Here is a 19,693-nt window from a genome sequence, read left to right as displayed (position 1 = left end):
GAAAGAGACACCACGTGCTGATCTTTAAAAGTGAAGGCTAGTAATGCTTGTTCATTTGACGTTAAATACAGTGACTCTGCTCAAAAACCAAGCTGGAGCAGTGTGCCAGTAAGACAATGATGCATCGTGCTTGCTTGTTTCTAATGCATCGAGCTGGTAGGCAACATAGACAACTCATCACAGAAGCCCTAGAAATTGCTCAGCCCAAATCAGCCAGCAACTTTGCTTTTTTGTGTGTCATTCCTAGTGACACGATTGCAGCTCCTGGAGATGCTGAACACTCTTGACTTTAAAGGCTTGGGCCCTGCAGTGTACCTCCACAAGGCAGTACTGCCCTGCAACTGCAACAGATCTACCATGACACTACTAAGACCAGGCAGGGCAGTTTCAGATCAGATCTTTCAATACTGACTTAATGATCTTGATTACTCTTCAATGATACCAGGTCGCTGCCTGACTCCTGCAGCGTTGCGCCCCACTCATGCCAGGGGGAAGAGTGCAGGGGAATCTCTGGAGGTGCTTTCATGTAGAAGAGACACTCCTGCACTGGTCCATCCTGCAAAATCCATGCACCCAAGGAGTTCACCCCAGTTTTTCAGGGTGACAAGCAAGGCCTTTTGATCACATTCTTCCTCATCAGCACAGCCAGTATGCAGCAGTACTCTCCTTCATCTCTCACACTGTTTAAAAAATGTCGCTTCTATAAACTATTTTCCATCTATATGGTGTCTTTGTGCAGCCTCAAATTTCTTTTGCTGGAGGGTAATATCTGTCCAGTTAAGAAGTACAAGCCTGACCCCGTTTTCCGTTTTTGTAATTTAAGGCTATACAGTGAACATCCTGCTTTTGGTGTACTTAATGCTAAAGGAGACAGTGTCCAAATCCCCACTGTGGTACCCGCTGGTGGGCGAGTAGCATCATCATCATAATCCTCTGGGATGCGACACTTAAAAATTTTTCCAACTCGGTAAAGGAAGAGGACAGAAAGTAAGTATAAAGGAAAGCATCTTTTTAGCGTGGTTTCCTTCAGAGAAAGGAAACCATCTCATGTCTCTTCATGAGACAGATCAAGGACTTTGCTCCTGACACGTCACACTAACCCACTTCTGTGCAGCGAAGGAAATTTAAATATGAAGTAGACAGCCATGTTCTTCCCTCCCCTCATGCTACACAAACAGTCGAATTCTGGGTTTTTTTAATTGCAATACCACCTTTATTCTTTTTTTTTTAACTTTCTTAAGAAAAAAGAAGGGTGTTCTGCTCATCTCGCAGCCATAGCCCGAGCGGTGCTGACTGGTTGTCGCCGAGGAGCTGGGGCCCTACCTCTACCCCATGCACACTTTTGGTGACTTAAACCACACCAACCCAGGACTCCGCCAGGGAACTTCAGGGAAGTCTTCTGCTCTTCCCTTGAGCCCACTGAACTCACACCGACTCAGATGTCTTCACCTCCAGAGTCACCCCTGCTCGCTCCACCATCCCTTCCATCAGCCTGGCTTCCTGCGCCGCTGGCAGTGGCTGTGGGCAGAGGAATGGCGCAGGAACCTTGTGTACATGGAGGGTTAAACAGGCGCAGTGTCACAGCCAGAGCTGCCGGCCTGAGGAGCGCCCAAGACTGTTTAAAGTTCAGGGGGGAGTTCAGCTGGCAGCTGAAGAATCCGTAGCTTGTGCCAGCGCCACGGAAACCCTTTCCAAAACAAGACTCAAAACTACCCGTAACGATCTGGTTTCAGAGCCTGACTTTGACTCACAGCTCTGCTCCCACCACCTTTTCCCGTGGGGGCATTCACGCATATTACGCATTGTCACCCCGTGACCCACCGCTCTGCTCCTGCAGACAGCCCACCGCTCCTCCAGACACCTTCTGCTCCAGCCCCAGCTCCCACCACATGCAGCTTGCCCTGCTTCAGCCTGTACGAGGACCGTCCCTGGGAGGACCAGTCCCAGCACCAATGCACCACAGGAGCAGCGCCTTGCAAGGGCGGAGCAGGGGGCAGTCCTTCCCCAGTCCTCAAGGTACACCAAAAATAATCTCCTTCAAATGAATGCATGTGCGCTGGAAGTCCTCCTCAGCCAGCGGATTGTAAATGCCACTGGTCTCGACTGCCACAGAAGGAGACACGTGCACATACACATCACCAGCAACACCACTCCCTCTTCCACAAATTACAGAAAGGTTTAACAAGATGCACCACCTTGCAAGTTTTACAGGGACATGCCACCTGAGGTTTCGAACACCTTTCACAGGTCCTACCCATTACAGCTGTGGTTTGCTACAAAAACAAATGCCCAACTTCAACTTTCAATGTAGCTATTGTCTACCTGTAACTACACCTGCCATAGTGTGAAACCTCAGCATTAGGCACGGCTCGGATCACTTTCCCAGCTTTGCCCAGTGACACGGAAAAAATATTACACGCAGAAGAAAATGTCATTACCATACTTATTCTTTCATCATTTGGCAGAGTTTTTAAAACAAGGGAAAAAAGGCAGACGGAAGTCCAGATTGAAAAGACATACCTGGTGCTTTCTCCACAAAGATGACTTTGGAGTCTTGCAGAAAGTTATGGCCAGTCAGTATCATTTTTTTCCCTCCAGTAACAGGAAAGCTGTCAGTACTTTGCTTCTCCACCAGAGGCAGTTCTTGGGCAGATCTCTGAGCTGGAGAGTTATAAAGAAGATTTAAAAAAAAACCAAAAACCAACCACAAACACACATACACACAAAAATAAATAAATACTGCATTAGTAAGTAACTTAATGCTTACCCTCATAAACTAAGCTGAGTTTGATATAGAAACAAAGAAAGGTCAGAAGGTTTGCAGCAAACATGGTTGGTTTTCAAACACCTTGATAGTAAATAATAGGGTTATCAAACATAGCAGGACAGATTCAAAAGGCTCACGAAGAACAAGCTGTTTTAAAACTCATCTTGATCTGTACTGTATCAAAAAGTATATTTTTATTAAAATTTGTTTATTTAAAATATTTTTTCTTATGTTATCAATAACATATATGCCATGTGTTTACAAGGCACACATGACAAGACAACCATCCAAGTCCAAAATGTGTTTCAATCACCAAATGCTGTATCGTCAATTCTGCAAACTGTCTTGCAGCAGCAGCAGCAGCAGCCATGGGCCTCACAATCCAGAGCAAGTTCACAGTTTAGAGAGCATATTTCCACTAGCACCTGAGTGCCAAATCAAACGTGGATCCATGCAAACAGAATCCGGTATTCTTGTGGCACGTATCTCATCCCTCCCAACTGGGACACGGAGTGAATGCGGCTGTGCTTCAAGGGATGACGCGACATTTTATCCAGATTACATGGTTCCTTCTGATGTCACATGCACTAAGAGATGCATGAAGTTTTTGGCACCAGCTTATTCCACATTCTGCACTGGAAATAACACTAGCACTTATTTTTTACCCTGTTTTCCACTCCTTTCAGGAGGTTTGCTTGTAACACAACCATCAAAACTGTAGTTCACTGATACAAATCCAATCACCTTCACATTTAGTGGCTTCCTGAGCTTGGCACCTTTGCACGGACCAGTTCAGGATGTATTTAAATTGTACCTTATCCTGCTATATAGCAATTAAAAAGCTCTCACTGATTTCAACAGGACCAGGATGAAACCATGGCTCGTCATGATTTTCGCTTTGCCTGTTTGCCTAGAACCTGCCCTTGAATAAGAAACAAAGAGGAAATTGTTCATCTCATACATATCCTGGAGAGAAGACAGGGCTTTATGCCAGTCTGCTTGCTATAGGTAAGGAGGCTTTGCTATTCTTCACAAATAACATAGGCTTATCTTGCTGTAACTCCCGACTGCCAATGCTCATTTTTTAATTGAAATGAATGACTGTGAAGGAGAGAAGCTGTCACTGTTGGCTAACAGAACTACCCTTTCCTACAACTTATGCCTCCCTTGCAGACTCAGACTACCAGTGCGGCAGCGGTGCTACCGCAGGCACGGTTCTGAAAGTTTGTCACCAATGACACTGCTTTTGCAAGAGGAATGCAGGGATGCTCATTCCTGCAGCCTCTCTATTAACAATCCTTGAAAAAGCACCATGCTTCCAAGAGAACAAATGCCGACAGGCTCCAAGACCTGCCAGACACGCGTTGTGGGACTCCAGCCTGGCAATGACGCAGGGACAAGTGTGGCGACCCTCCAGCATGCATGGGGCTAGGGATGGTCAAGCCTTCCTCCCCATCCCCTCTGCTCCCCACCCCCGGAGCTCACCCCACACATACCCACCGCATGTTAAGTTACTCCCTACCCTGTCAGCACCAGAAAGATCCACTTTGTGGAATCCAAAAAACCCTTAAAAAACTGTCATTTTTCTTTTAATTTTTTTTTTTTTAAATGCAGCTGACCAAACCAGCAATGGGAGTAAGAATGAAATTCAATTTCCACCACTTCTCCTGGAGTGTTGAAGTTACATGAAGCAATAGGTTTTGTTTTGTGTGTGGGAGGCTGATGAGGCTTATGGAGCAAGAATGATATAGGTGTCTTTGGAGGGTGCCTCAGTGTATCTGACAAAAAGCAGTCTGTTCAATCAAAGAGACCCCAGTGCGGAAACCTGGTTTCTGGAGGTTTTCTGAAGCTGCAGGCAGCTCGTGCCAGTGTGTCAGCTCTAGTATACTGATAGCTCCACATCAAAGGGGTTGGGGTTTTGTTTGCTGGTTTTTGCTTTATGATGGGAAGGCAGAGAGTGAATAGGACATGACAGCTGTTTTCCAAAACTCCCACAGCAGTTACCTGTAGGATACGGAGTCACCAAAAAAAAAAAAAAAAAAAAGTAAGCTTTGTCACTGCCAGGTCTACTATTAGTTTAAGTGCATTCTACCTTTGTTTTAAGTGCATTCTTTCCTATAGAAATCAATGCACAAAGCTACACATTTTTTTCCAAGACATGGGTAGTTTGTCTTCAGTATAAACCACATGCTTTTGGAAAGCAGATTAAGGTTCACTAACTCAACAAGCAAAGCAAAACCAATGTCTAAGCACATAGATGGACAAAGTTGCATGTGGGGTGGCACAATACCCAGCAAGAGAAGGATGTTTGTTGCTACTTACAGCACTCAATGGGGTTGGAGGCTACTTGCAAGGAGAGGGTCCTGCCATTGGCCTGCGGGATATGAACCCTGAAGACCAGCCGCACACGTGTGTTCTTCCGACCAATGTCCGTCTCTCCCTTGCGCAGTTCAATGTCAGAGTTTCGGAGCTTTAATATCCCAGCACAGTCGATGCTATCCAAAAGGATACACAGAGAAATTCAATTCATTTCAAGCAGACTTCAGGAAGACACGAGCATGCAACATCTTCTCTCTCTCCTGTACATCCTTCTTAAAAATCTGAGTCAGACACGATCCAATGCCCAGGCTGAACATGGCAGACTTTGTTAAGCCTCATACTTACGTCCACAAGTGGCTAAGTTGGGGCTATCTGTAGTACCAGGTAGTAGCTGCTGTTGAGCACACGGATTTAGGATGCTACTTCAGTTCCCAGAGGAAGAAAATCTAAAAGATCCTTCCTCTCCAACACATCCTGCAAGGATGGGACTTACAGATTAACCAAAGCCCAAAGAAATAGCAAGACTAGAAAAGTCAATGGGATGAGACGGTAGTGCACAAAGTGTTACTAACCCAGAACACAAGGTCACTTACGATTTCACTTGTTACAGCCAATTTGGAGAAAAATCTGACATTACTTGTTATTCTAGGGCAAAGTCCTGAAAATGCTTATTATTCATTTTAAATAAATGCACAGTTCTCCCTGAGGTCAGTTCTACTGTCAATGTGTTTGTATTTGAATGAATTGGAAATACTCCCAAGCTGAGCATTGAGCTGAAGCTCTGCATGAAAAAAACTAAACTCAGAATCTTCCCTCCACATTAGGAAAAAATGTGCTTTTTGTCAGATAGAACTATTACTATTTCTGACCTCTGTCTCCTTTTTGTTAACTTTGGTTTTCTCCTGGATGAGTTTAAAAGTCAGGATTTTTGTCAAAGCAAATTTCAATAGAGGAAGTTCGAGAACAAAAGATATGTAATACACACACTCAAAAACCCACTGCAAAAATACCTCTGCTTTGGCCGCAACTATAAAGCCTACACGGCAACTTCTTCTGGGTACTGGTCTCTGGCATGCATTTTATTACACTGAGTATGCATAGTTTAATTTTATTTTGCATTCAAAGAGTTTAATTCCCCCTCCAGATCTTTGAAGCTCTGTTCTGAAGCAAACTGCATACAAGAACTATGGCAGCACGGTTTTGATCTACGCTTTTTCTAAAGTATAGATTTCAGAATAACAAAAAGGCCCTTGCTGATACGATCAAAGAAATTAATGAAAGCATTAAAGCTTCTCAACAATGCATATTAGCAGGTGAAGCCATAAGAACTATTAAATACTTGTACCCATGTCAAAATTCTACGCAAAGATATGGAAGAAACAGTGTGCTTCTCAATATTGCCTATCCTATAACACTTGTAAAATAAATAAAAAGCATTTAATAAGTTCAGAGCCAATAAAGTTCAAAGAAGAAAAGCATTTAAGTTCAGGCCTGTAAAGTCATGAACATTAAAATCTGAAGTCAATAGCAGTAGCTAAAGATGCAAAAGTTTAAATGTGCATACGAGCTTCAGTGTTTCACTGAATCAAGGCCTGAATACACAAAGTATGCGTGAGAAACGTCTTTAGCTCCAAATTTCAATTCATTGTTAGTGCTACAGGAGATTTCAGACTACTGACATGTAAGGCTTATATATGCCAAAGCATTGTTTGTGGTTCTTGAGAGTGCTCTACTACAATCTGGCACACATGTCACGAAAATATTCAGCTTGGCTCCCAAACTGTGCAACTACCTTTATTCCAGGAAGAAAGATGATCGAAACAGTAATAATGTTCCTAGATGGCCAAAAATGTTATTCAAACTGGATAAAAATTAAGGGCCAAATAAATATTGCCTGGGTACAAATTGGTGAAATTTCAGTAACCTCAATGGCATCATGCCAGCTTACAATGACAGCAGATGGGGCCAATAATTTTGCAGGCTTGTCATGACTTTTAATACAATGCACTGACAGAGGTCCTCAGGTCTTGAGTGATCGTCCTAAGCCTGGCTGGCAATGCAGTTAAACACATTCTAGCTCTTCTAGTTACATGAGGCACTCCAGGGCATGCTGTACATGACACTGCAAACCAGCTTCTAATAACAACTACATGCAGAAGGACTTCAGGTGTCTGATACCATTCTTCATTAAGGAGTGGAAAACTGTATGAATAACAAGGAGTGAAATTGTGATTTTAGTAAGCTCCCTGGGATTTTGCCGTGGTATCTGGTTTGGTGGGGACGGGATTTCTGACTTGCTGTCTTATCTACCTACTTATGTTACTATCTCCCTATACATACACACAAAGGTGCACGCATCTATATATAAACAATGAATACATTCACATTTATATACACAGAGACATGTACATGCACGCAAGCACACATAAATTCCTCCCAAGGCAGACACCTCAGATAAGGGTTAGGATCCTTCAAACGAGGGGGGATACAACTCAAGGGCTATAATCATTTGAACAAGGGGGGCAGAGAGAATGGGATAAAATAATGCGGAAGGTCTCATGTATGTCACATACACAGAGGGATATTTGACCCTTTACACATATTCCTATAACGAAATTTACCTGTAATGGACCTATGGGGCACTTGATTATCACTCAGACTCCTGCTAATTCAGAGATCCTTAGGCATCCATGCCTGCTTTTCTGCGTAGGACTAAACCTACCCCAATTTAATAACTCCAATTTGTAAGTTGTATCACCTTTACTCCTCTTCTTAGCTCTAGAGGCTTTGCTTCTAAACAAATTGCATGAAAAATGCTGATTTTTATTACATAAGAAATAAGAGTGGGTTTATTTGTCTCAAAAAAACCACTACGGTACTTGGAAGTGCTCTCTAAGAGTTTCCTTTGACATCCAAAGATAAATTTTAATAGGCCCTGTTCCTTGTGCTAGTGCATATAGGAGCAAGAGGTGTCATATTTAGAAACTAAATGCAGGAGCTGAGGTAGGAGATATTTACAGCTTGGTAACTGAGATACTCATTTTAAATGGCAAATAAGCACATTGGCTGAAACTCTAGAATGAAAGCAATGAGTTGTCATAAATATTTGTGAACTTCATTTTGTTGTTAAGCTGATTAGGGGCAATTTGTCCCAGCAAAGTTGTGAAAACCTACTGTTACAGAGAGAACTTAAAAAGGAAAAGGAAAATCGTGTACAAAAAAAAAAAACCACCAAACAACACAGAAGTAACCCAAGTGGTGTGACCAAGGGGAAACTGCTAGGAGTGAGATACGGTGCCTGGGTCTTACAGTGCTCTCATGTTGTTCTCTGGAAGAAGCGGAATTTCCAAGACCTTGGTGTTGGAAAGTATTGTTTCGTGGCTGGTGGTGGAAACGGTCTTCCCGGTGATTCGATGAACCTGGTAGAAAGCATGGGGTCGCAGCAGGCGGTCGTCTGCAGTCCCAATGAACAGCTGTAGCGTGAGTGGCTCGCTTTCTAAGTAACCGTGTAGCTGGCAAGAGAACAGAAAACACCCACTGAGCACCATGCACATAAACTGCTAGGAATCAATTAAATTTTTATAAGCAGGAGCGCCTAATTCAAGGAGAGAACTTGTGACAGGTGCTATGTGTTAAGTTCCCCCCTTCCATTTTTCCTGTAACGTAATATTGGTACAATAAAAAGGTGTACTCAGAAAATGTCTCATTATCCTGAAGGACCTGAGGCCCTTTAGATAGGGTAAGCTTTTGAACACTCCTGCTACTTCCATAGAAAACTTTGTACAAATTCTGCTGTGGCGTTCAGCAAAAAAACACAATGAAGTCAATGTTCCCTCCCCGTATTGAGGCTGGCAAAACTGACAGAGTTTGCAAGTGGAAAGGACACAGCTCATCCATCCCCAATCTTCCTGGGTCATCCCTCGTGCAGCAGCAAGGCTGCTGCTCGGGACATGTCCCCTCATTAACTGATTTTTATGCTGGTAAATACCTCCTGGGACAGCGTGGAGACAGATCACATATACATGACTAGTAGCTCACCATGTGTGTCAAATTCTTGTTATAATCGCACAAAAATCTCATTGAAGCTACTGGGCCTGACTTGAACCTCATCCATATTACAGTGACTGCTCTGATGACAACACGAGTTATTTCTGCCACAGGCTGGGGACGGAGCAGGAGCAGAGTCTGACCTCACCCCCACCATCTCCTGAAGAAGCTACTCCGGGTTCACGCCTGTGTGAAGAAGACCACGGGTGGAGCTGTCTCCAGACAGCAACCTCTGCTTAACACTTTCTAGCCTGGAGAAGAGAAGACTGAGAGGGGATCTCAACAGTGCTTATAAATATATAAAGAGTGGGTGTCAAGAGCATGGGGCCAGACTCTTTTCAGTGGCGTGCAACAACAGGACAAGGGGCAATGGGCACAAACTGGAACACAGGAAATTCCACCTCAACATGAGGAAAAGCTTCTTTACTTTGAGGGTGGCAGAGCACTGGAACAGGCTGCCCAGAGAGGGTGTGGAGTCTCCTTCTCTGGAGACATTCAAAACCCTCCTGGATGTGTTCCTGTCAGACCTGCTGTAGGTGAACCTGCTATGGCAGGGGAGTTGGACTAGATGATCTCTGAAGGTCCCTTCCAACTCCTACCATTCTGTGATTCTATGTGATTCTGACACTGGGAAATGAGTCTCACAAAAATAGTTATCTTGCAGTAGTTAGCTACGAAGCCCCATCCCAAGGGAACGGAGGATGCAGCAACTACAGGAGAGAGGAGCGTGTGCAAGGTAGGCTGTCCCACAAGATGTGCCACTGCAGATCGAACCTGCTCGCTTTCTTGTGGGTTTAGTTTCCTCTGTGAATGGTTCGGGTGGGTTTGCGCAAGAGTTATCCACCATCACCGCACCATCACTAAATCTCATCAAAATTAGACCATTGATCATAATTTGGTGAGGAGCAACATCTTTAATTTACGGCGCATGCAAGTCCAAAGCTAGATAAAGTACCACGGTGACCAATGCATGAGAAAGGAAGGACATTGTGCCTAGACACAACTTCTATCACTAACTGGGCATACTGCAGATTTTTCACCCCATGCTTTGGTCAGAAGTGCCAAGAGGAAAACAGAAGTGCTTTAATTTGTCTGATTTGGTGTAGCAATTTTTACATCCTTACCTAAAGCACATGAATGCTGGGAGGACCCAGGGACAGGAGGAAGAGGCTCATTTCCAGCACTCCAACATTTTATCAGCTCTGCATTGCTGAGACACCACACGAAGGCAGCTTGGAGCCCGGGGGTTGTGATATGATATAGGGAGTTTCTGTATCAGCATTGTCAAACTGAAAACACACTAGTGGCAGTTTGAAAATCTGCGGTATCGGCAAAATGACAGAAAGAGAAAAGCAGAGCCAAGCCTGCACGTTGCCTTCAGCAGGGTGCTGTGGGCTACACGTCTCATTTCAGCCCCATACGGAACACCCTCCTCCTAATGACACCAACATTAGCGTTAGGCTGCAAAAAGAGGGCTTTCTGGCTTTAACCCCCATAGCTGAAGATGCAGCCCAAGCTGCTGGCGGGCAATCACAGGTGTGCTCCTGGCACAGCCAGTGGCCATGGGGAAGCCACCATCCTACTCATCGCTGCCGTGTCCCCCTGCCTCGCAGCTCTGGTTGTTCACTGCCGCCACCGGCGCGAGCGAGCGGGGCTGGCGGAGTGACCTGGATTCGGCCTGAGCTGATCTCACCCCACCTCGGCATCTCCAGAGCCTCAGCAGCAACGCCAAGGTGACGGAGGAGATGGAAGGTATCGTGGGATATTTTTGATCACGAGCAGCACACAGGTTTGCAGGGAGGGAAAGTAAGACAGTGTGACACACCAGCCGATTAAATTTCTATGCGTTACCAGCGGTCACTTCTCCAACTCGTCATGGATGGTGCTTTTTATGGAGAGTGTAAAATTAAAACAAACACATATTGAATTACAAGGCCGCTTAAAGGGTAAAAATAGACTAGCGAGTAACTCAAACCTCAATTCAGCAAAAGCAAAATTGGTATCAAGGTACCCATATGTTTTACTGAATTCAGGCAAAGGGGTCAAAAAATGTTGGTCTTTCACTGGGTTCTGCTATTTCAGGTTTTATCTTTAAACCTGAATTCGGCTGCTGCCCTATCTCGTAACCTGCTCCTGAATCTCAGCTTGTGCTTTTCCCACAGGTTTCCTACCAGGAGGCAATTGAACACCCAAAGTCCTCAGCTTCGCATACCTGCCCTCCCCTGAGAAGGGTTCACATGCTGGAAAATAAGTAATATATAAATAATCTCAGATGTATGACTTGCATTGTTTTTTAAGGCTTGTGATCTTTAAACTGAATTTATGTTTGGGGTTTTTTTTTTAAAGACCCTGTTGTACGGCCCTGCTGGGCTTTGCTTTGAATTCATTGCCCGCAATTACTTACTCCCTGACAGGTACTTCTGCACCTGAAGACAAGTAGTTGCTACAGCACTGAACAAACACAAATTTTCAAGAGCTGAAAGACTAATATAATCACTACACATTTGATTTTGGTGCCCTCAAAACATGCAAAATCCTCGCTCTCAATTCACTCTAAGTTTTACTTCATATACTGCAGTAGGAGGCATCTGATCTCTGATACGTATTTCCTTTTGAGTTTTACCCACTGCCTCATATTATTTACTTTTATATTATGTCACATAATCATGCATGCCAACAGAAGCAATAAAAAAAAACGATGCAAGGATTAACATTTAAAGGGGCACATACTGTGGATGACTAATTTTAGATTATGCACTCAGCGCACAATTTCTGTGACAGCGTTGAGCTTTGGGAGTTTCTGGCATGCTGTGATGTCTGGAGAATGGGCAAGATTTTGCTTACTCTTGGCTGGGCGCAACAAGAATATTCTGCAGCTCCCTCAAAATACAGGAGAGCGCTATTACTGTCGCATCGTTCAGCGGGATGATGAGGACGACGGCAGCAGTAAAGGCAGAGCTGTGGTACTCCGGGCTGTTAGATTTGTCAGCAGGTAAAGGGAATATCGAACAAGACAGATGTAAAATGGGAAGGGGGAAAAGGGGGACTGAGTATTTTTCTTGGTTAGGAAAGATCTCACGCGTTCACATCCATGCATATTTTCCATGCATGCTCTGGAATACTGTACTCGGTGGTATAACGATTCTGTTTCCTGGCGTGCGACATGGGATGCATGCGTCAGACACCCTATTTTTATCTTTTTCTCTGTGTAACACAGTCCGAAGCTCTTAATAACTCAGCGGCGGAGTACGGGTGACAAAGGCTGCTCTCGGCTACGGCATTCATAATAAAGGATGTGCCTTTCCTACCAAGCATGCTTTGCTTGGCAATACGTAGATCCAAGTGGAAAGAGCTGTACTTTACCCTGCTGAGAAAGTGTAAAAGGACTTAGCTGCAAATAAGGATCAGGTGCACAATGTTTTGGAATGAGTTTTCCTTCCCAAAGAAAGGTGAGGATCCAGCAGACGCCTGGTTTAGTACAAAAGAAAAATGCAGGCAAAACTTCAATACGCAGGCAAGACCTCTGTGGTCAGTGTTTTTGGTTCTGAAATGAAAGTAGGTCATATTCTCTTGTTCTGACTGACCACTGACTACTCTGCTCTTTTGCTTTTTGAGCAATGCTGTTAAAAATATTTGAACTGGTCTCAAACGATATTTGCATTTATATTGTCTGAAGCTGCAAAGATCAAAATCAGACTTAATTGCGGGCCTGTTTTACACTCCTGTAATTCTATCAAAAGTGATGCAGTCACTGGTAATTAACACCAGAACAGGACCGATCACAGTTAAGCTCTTTGTCACCTTACATCATCTTACGCAAGAGCAAGGGAAAGGCTGCACCGGCTGGGCGACGGCTCCACCGCACCAAGCTTTCCCTGGGATTCCTACACCTCTTCGTCATCGCTTTCACAACACCCTCTCCCACCAACACGTCTTGATTCTCACCAGTAGATCGCTCCTCATCTTGGCGCAGGGTGCCAAAGCAAACCCCAGCCTTTCCCTGGGCAGACGCACCGTGCACCCTGCGCCGGGGCTGAATGTTTTTCCGCGTCCAGGCGCCACGGCGCTGAACGCCAGGCGTCTTCCGCCGGCAGCCAGCAAAGAGCGAGGGAAACAGCGCTGCTTCACCCCTCACAGACGACATCCAACTGCAAGGTACTGATTCAGCCCTACAGCGATGATAACCTGAGGATTACTGCAGCCATGAGCATAGCCAGCCTGCCTGGATTCCAACCGTGCGCCTGGTGCATATCTATGAAGTCTGGCAATCAGAATTAAACAGACTTCAAAAATGACGAGCAGACGGAGCTGAGGTGCTTATAACACTAACGGAAAAGAAGCAAAACCTCCCCAAACCTCGCTGCAGTTATCGAATTTTGAGGAATTTTTGCAAACGTCGCGTCCAATAACTCAAGCGCTATTTCAGCATTGGTGGTTATTCTAGAGTCTGTGAGGAAAACTTCTATTATTTAAGCCACGACATTTATTTTAAGAAACGCGGCTGAAATATTCTGCGTGCTGCCTTCCAAGCGCTTTATGCTTTTGGCACGCTGAAGCATCTGTTGAAATGCTCAGAAAGCTACCTGCCATAACAAGGAGTCCTCTGTGCCTGGAGAGGCTCCTGGAGGCCACCGAAAGAACAGTTCCATTCTGACGGGACACACCAGCCAGGTACACCCTCTGCACCCACTCACACCATCAGGAAAAAGGGGAGCTACACTACATAATAGCTTTTAAGCGTACTTATTGGGAGTTCTGGGAAAAGACTGCAAAAACCCTACAGCGCTGCATTCCTCCAGACTGACTCTGTAAATACGTTAAATGACCGTAATGGCTGATTTAGGGTTCAGCCCATCCCAATGCATTCAGGTCAGAGCTCCCACTAATAACAAAGCAGGGCACGACCAGGGACCCTCTAAACTAGTCAGCAGCTCATGCTTGAGACTCTCCAGGCTGCTAGGGTCTACATCCTTAATGATAATGATGTGCCAAAAAAATCCATAGGTAACATCTGTATCAGCAATGCGTCTACAAATCTGTGTGCCTGTTCTTTGTATGTTTGGTATGTAACAAAGAAAACAAGTAAATACACCCATTTATGCCTCTAAAAATACTAAGAAGAGTATCTACATGTCCTTATCCTACCATGTAACTGATAGCCACGCTGCTTGCAGTAGGTACGACAGTGCTTACGCTCAGCAATGCTTTACATGTCTGTCTGTCCCACTTGCGTTTCCTGAACTGTTCAAGGAATACCCTGACTAAGTCTGGAGAGAATCATTAGTGAGACTAAACACCCAGTCTGGGGAAAGGGGGCTTCTTTCCCTTTTTTTCCCATCAATGTTTTGGAATGTAATTCCAATGCTTTCAAAAAGGTGAAACAGGATAAAATCTTAAAATAGTGAACATTTTAAAGTGCTGCTTGTCTTTTTAAGCCAGAGCTTCAGGAGCTAAACACCAAATCGCTTTATTGCTAACTTTCTGATACAGTAGGTCTTTTTTTGTCGTTACAGTTAAATGACAAAATGAGTAATATAAAATGATAAAATGATGAATGATAAAATGAAACAAATTGTCATGTTTTACAAATGTACCTAATATACAACTTCAAAAAAATAACATCAGTGAGTGCTCATTGTCCTGATTTTTTTAAAACTAAATTGAAGATCAAACTGTTTAAACTACAAAGAAAGTGCTCAGAAGTTTTCAGTATTGACTTTAGCTGTGAGCACCAAGCACGCATAGAAATAGGGTCACCGATCTGATTTTTAAGAAAAATAATTTACTTTTAGCTACGATGCAGAAGCACCAGGAGACGTAAGCGGTTGCACCATGGGTTTAAATGAGAAGAGGGAAAAGTTGGTCTTGCGGGCAATGACTGTCATGTGAAGCAAAGGCACCGAGGGCGAGGTCAGGAGACCTGGGCATCTATTCTCGTGTGCGCTGCAAAGATCCTGCCCTGACCTTCGCCTGGGCAGCCACTGAACTGCCCTGCCCTGCCACATACTGCTGAAGGATCAGGGAGCCAGCAACGTACGGCTCCGGAAAAAAAAGACATGAAAAGCCTCCTCTCCTCATCGCAAAATCCCCTCCACTTATTCAGCCCAAATTTTGCTCCGAATTCCTTTGCTAGGGGAGGCTTGAGGAAAAAAGACACGTCAAGTGCCCTGAGGCAGGGGACTGTAGAGGCTCTCCACTCAGCCTCCTCTCCCAAACCAAAGCGCTTAACACCAAGCGCCATGGGAGATGGTTCATCGACTCAGCAGGACCCAAACAACGCCTGACCTCTCTGCTCAAGAGGGAAGCCAGGCAGCCCCTCACAGATCAGGGGGTGCACCGTGTACCCCAGGGCAGCGGCAGGGCACCAGCAGGCAGCTGTACTCTGCACTACCGAGCGGGCTCCAGGCAAGGGCCAGCAGCCCCCAGCTGAGAGGTGCCAGACCCCACATGGCGAGGAGGAGCCCTGGCCGTGCCGATTTGGCCAGACATCCGCAGCAGCATCTGTGGGGCATGAACACACCACGGCGTCACCCGCCTCGCCACGGGCTCTCACAGCATCCCTGTCTCTTTCCAGCTGTTTGTCTCCACCTTCAGCATCACGCTCTGCAGGTGTACCTGTTTCAGCCGCTGCCGTACCACCCACCTGCTCTTTGTGCTTTTTAGGTCTCTGGCTCAGAAGGACACAGGCTGTTGCAGCCCACAGCGTACCTAGGACTGAGAGAGGCACGCCATCCTGGCCAGGTACCTCTTCTCCTTGCCAGCAACTAGGCAGCAACAGGGGGTGACAGGTTTTGGATGAGGTGCAAAGCTCAGTTCCATACCACTTGTCAGTGTGGATTCAAAATGGAGGTGCTAAACTTGGGCCACTCAGATGCTCCTGTACACTCTGTTCTCCGACGTGAGCACAGGCCAAAAAAAGAGGAGCGTCTTATGCAAGACAGTAGAGCAGACAGACTTCAGAATTAAAAAAAACAAACGAAACCAAACCAAACCAAAAAAAAACCCCACAACAAAACCCAGAAAATAAAATACCTCCTTAGGATCTGAGGTGACCCTCTGGCTGTGATCGATAGTGCTGAATTTTGTCTGACACGGTTAACCAAAAAATTGTGTAATTTATGCCTTGTGCAATTTAACATAAATGCTACTGCCCCTAAGTCCTTCACTTACTTCAAATAAAAATTTAACAGGAATTCCTACAGGTTTTTTGTGCTGCTTTCAAAATTTATTTTTCCTTTCTAAAACTAATTTTCCTTGGATTCACTCAAACTCTGTTTTAAGATCCAAATGTAGTCAGAGCTGGTCCACAAATAAAAATAAGACAGCTTGCTCCTGCAAAGGACTAAGCCTGGGCAGAGGGCGAGAGCTGGACGGGAGAAGGAGTGAATGGAAAACAGCAGGAGTGTGTTTTATGTGGCACTTTCTAGTGCTGCCACTTGGACTTCAATTCAACAGTGCAGCAAAAGAGCAGCTGTTCACATCATGATGAATAAAGACCTATATAAAACTTCCAGCTGCAAATACGCTGTGAGGAATTATTAATCTTAATGTAATAGAGATGCTGTACACTCAGTCACTGGCTCACAAGTCATTTCGGTCTCTATCCAGGGAAAAACAGCCTTCGTGGCTGCTGGCTTTCAGCACAGCCATGAAATCTCCTTGTCTAAACAGCCGCAAGACACTGCTCCCTATTTCTAGGAAGGATTTTCCTCCTCAAAGATAGACGTACCTAGAAACCAACCCAACTCACACTCCCCCTAAAATTGTTAGACTTACAAGAGGGATGCCCACCAGGAAAGAAGTTACTAACAGAATGAATTTGTAGGTCTCGACCACCTTATTCACTGGGACACCAGGAAATCATTACTGCTTTTGTGACATTTTCTACCATGAAAATGAAGAGGTGTCCTTCCCATAATACTAGTTTCTCCACTTTCATGTGACCAGAGGCAGCCAGTCCTCTCTGCACCATGGCCCATCTCTACGAGGGCATCACCTAACTGTGCAGCCATGGGAGGTTCCAAAACCTCCTTGCAGGACAGGGCTGGAGAGAGTTGATCCCCAGTGGAGCGACAGAGATGACACCCATGCCAGGCAGTCCACTTCAATGAAGGAGTTTTCCTCTTCATGAACAGCCCCGTGCTTCCCTGAGGGGGGCTGCCGCTGGCCCTTGCGCAGGAGGACAACCTTTCCTCTGCATAGTTTGCCCTGTGGCACAGCCACCACGCGTGACCTCTTGGGGCTCTCCACCCTAGTAGCCTGCATCGTTTGCATTTGGACAGGATCCATAGCAATACGAAGTTGAAGCGCGGGAGCCTTTCAAATTGCATTTGGGTAAATGTGCACTGACAACAGAAAGAGGGGCTCTGGAAACCATGGATTAAATGTCCGGTTCTGGGAGGAAGTCCAGTGCAGCAGTGCCCTCCCAGAAACTACCCAATCCCTGAGTTTACTCAGCTTCCACTCAAACGTTTGACCCCAGCATCCATAACAGCTTTCAGCTTGGACAGTCATACCCATGGTCATGTATGAGTTAAAAAATAAATAAATAAAAATCACAGAGGCACTCCAACAGGAATTTATTACATATTCTTAAGCTGATACCCCAGGCAAGCTTGTACTTGTAAACCTGCCTTTCGTCATGCTGCTGACGCACCGCTCGCATCCAGCAAGCTCCCATTTGTGGGTGAGCACAGGTTGGCCCGGGATCCTGGGGCGTGTGTCAGGTGCCGTCAGCGCAGGCAGGACGGGCGTGATGCCCTCACCGATGCCCACCCCAGACATGGCACAGCGCCACCGCCCATATCCATTGGCGACTTCTCCAAATCCGAGACACCCCACACAGCCCGAATGCCGCGTTATCACTCAGTGGCTTGCTAGCGCTGCAGTAACTGCCTATCTTTTAATGCCCACCCCTGCAAATTCGAGGGCAATGGGGTGTCCAGCTACCCCCAGGGGTTATCTGCTTAAGGGTCAATGCTTTTGAGCTGCTTTTCCTGCACATCAAGACGAACAGTGGCTCACACGGGACAGGGGCAACACAGTTCAAGGCAAAATAGCTCTGGGGTTCCTAGACACCAGTGAGACAGTGTTAGACCAGAAATGGGTGCTTTCCCCCTAAACTTTAACTCCTATCCCAATGACATTTATTTAAACTGCTACTGAAGACAGAAAGCTGGGGCTATGTTTAAAGGCTTTATCTCTGTAAATATTTGGAGAGCTATAAATACTGAGCCATATTCATAATATGAATATTGGACTTACTGTTCTGTTGCTATGAAAATTACTATAAATACGCTTCCAATTCTTAATTTCTCTGATTTGCCAAGACCTCCTTTGAAAGATAAAAAAAAAAAAAGCTCTTACGTAAGACATCTTGCTATTTAATTAGCCATCAGAGTCAAAGGCCACAGCACAGAGCAGGAACTGAAAACTCAATGATAGAGACAGACAAAGCACGTAGTGCACTAGCACGCTATATAGCTGTATGTCCCAGGTGGGACTTATTATAATCAGACAGTCCATGAGTCAAGCCCTGACCGCCTTCTGTGTTTGGGGAAGGGAGGGAGTGAGAAGGGAGGCTGTCTGAAGGTCTGAAATCAACCTCCTCACTTCTTCTGCAAGTCACACGAATACCGATAGCTTCCAAATTTCACAGTACCTCTGTCCGGTTTGGGGTTTGTGGGTTTTTTTTTTTTGTGTATAAATGAATTAAAAGAAGGAAAGCATTTCAAGACATTTAATAAAAGCGCAGAGTGAGGATGGCTTTGCAGCTGAAGGAGTAGCAAGCTGGGCATGGGGTGATTGTGTTCCCATCTCCAGCTCTGCCAGATAGTTTTTGCTTCATCACAGATACATGACTTGATTAGAGCAGAGAAATTTCATAACAAGTTTTTACATATTTCCAGCCTGCTCTATGTTTAACCAATTTGTGCTTCAGCCTTCTGATAAAATAAAAGCCAGTAACCATGCCATGTGGCTGGGTAACCCTTTCTTCACTACCGAACACGTGGTACTTGCCAGCCCTCTGGTTCCAATCCTCGTGCTATTTACACCCACATTCCTTGGGGAATAAAACAGATTAATGCAACCCCTTTGCTCTTCAGAGTCAAAAAAATACTGTCTGCACGTGTCTATTCTCAAGACAGGTTTTGCTCCCATTGTTCCAACCCCCAAAAAGTGTTGTGATCACATGCACAAGATTCATAAACATGCTATTTGTGACTACTGTCTCAAAGCAGAAAAGGGCAGCATGTTTTGCCAGGTCACTACACACTTCTGGTCCCACTCTCCTTCCACAAGCCACCTTTGATCCACCTGGTCCTACAGCTCCAATTACACTGCAGTTTTATCTGAGAACATGCCTTCCATGGAAAGCATCTTAATGTAGCCATAAAAATAGGTCAGGTATATCTTATAGCTCAGCTTCAAGGTTTTGACCTCCAAGACAGTCTGATTAAACTGGGAAAAATCCAGAGAGATTGTATTCCACACGGTTGAGTTGTCTGAGAGCAACAGTGATGCCATCGGTTGATGTGACTTGTTTTACCAAAAAAGAAA

The 19,693-nt window shown here is 45.1% G+C and overlaps 1 protein-coding gene across 1 annotated transcript in view; it reads right to left on the bottom strand.

Annotated features, from left to right (window-relative positions):
* The window catches only part of NFATC1 (nuclear factor of activated T-cells, cytoplasmic, calcineurin-dependent 1), a gene marked incomplete at its 3' end in the record, with an annotated part of 78,228 nt that overhangs the window by 29,770 nt on the left and 28,765 nt on the right, over window positions 1–19,693 (bottom strand). Inside the window, exons 4-6 of the mRNA XM_009892793.1 lie at window positions 8,396–8,598; window positions 5,090–5,262; window positions 2,521–2,661 (exon numbers count right to left, since the gene is read on the bottom strand). Of these exons, the coding sequence (XP_009891095.1) occupies window positions 2,521–2,661; window positions 5,090–5,262; window positions 8,396–8,598 (517 nt within the window). The remainder of the gene's footprint in view (window positions 1–2,520; window positions 2,662–5,089; window positions 5,263–8,395; window positions 8,599–19,693) is intronic.

This window comes from Charadrius vociferus, unplaced genomic scaffold, assembly GCF_000708025.1.
Source record: "Charadrius vociferus isolate BGI_N301 unplaced genomic scaffold, ASM70802v2 scaffold629, whole genome shotgun sequence".
NCBI classification, from domain to species: domain Eukaryota; kingdom Metazoa; phylum Chordata; class Aves; order Charadriiformes; family Charadriidae; genus Charadrius; species Charadrius vociferus.
This window is presented reverse-complemented; position numbering and strand designations above follow the sequence as displayed.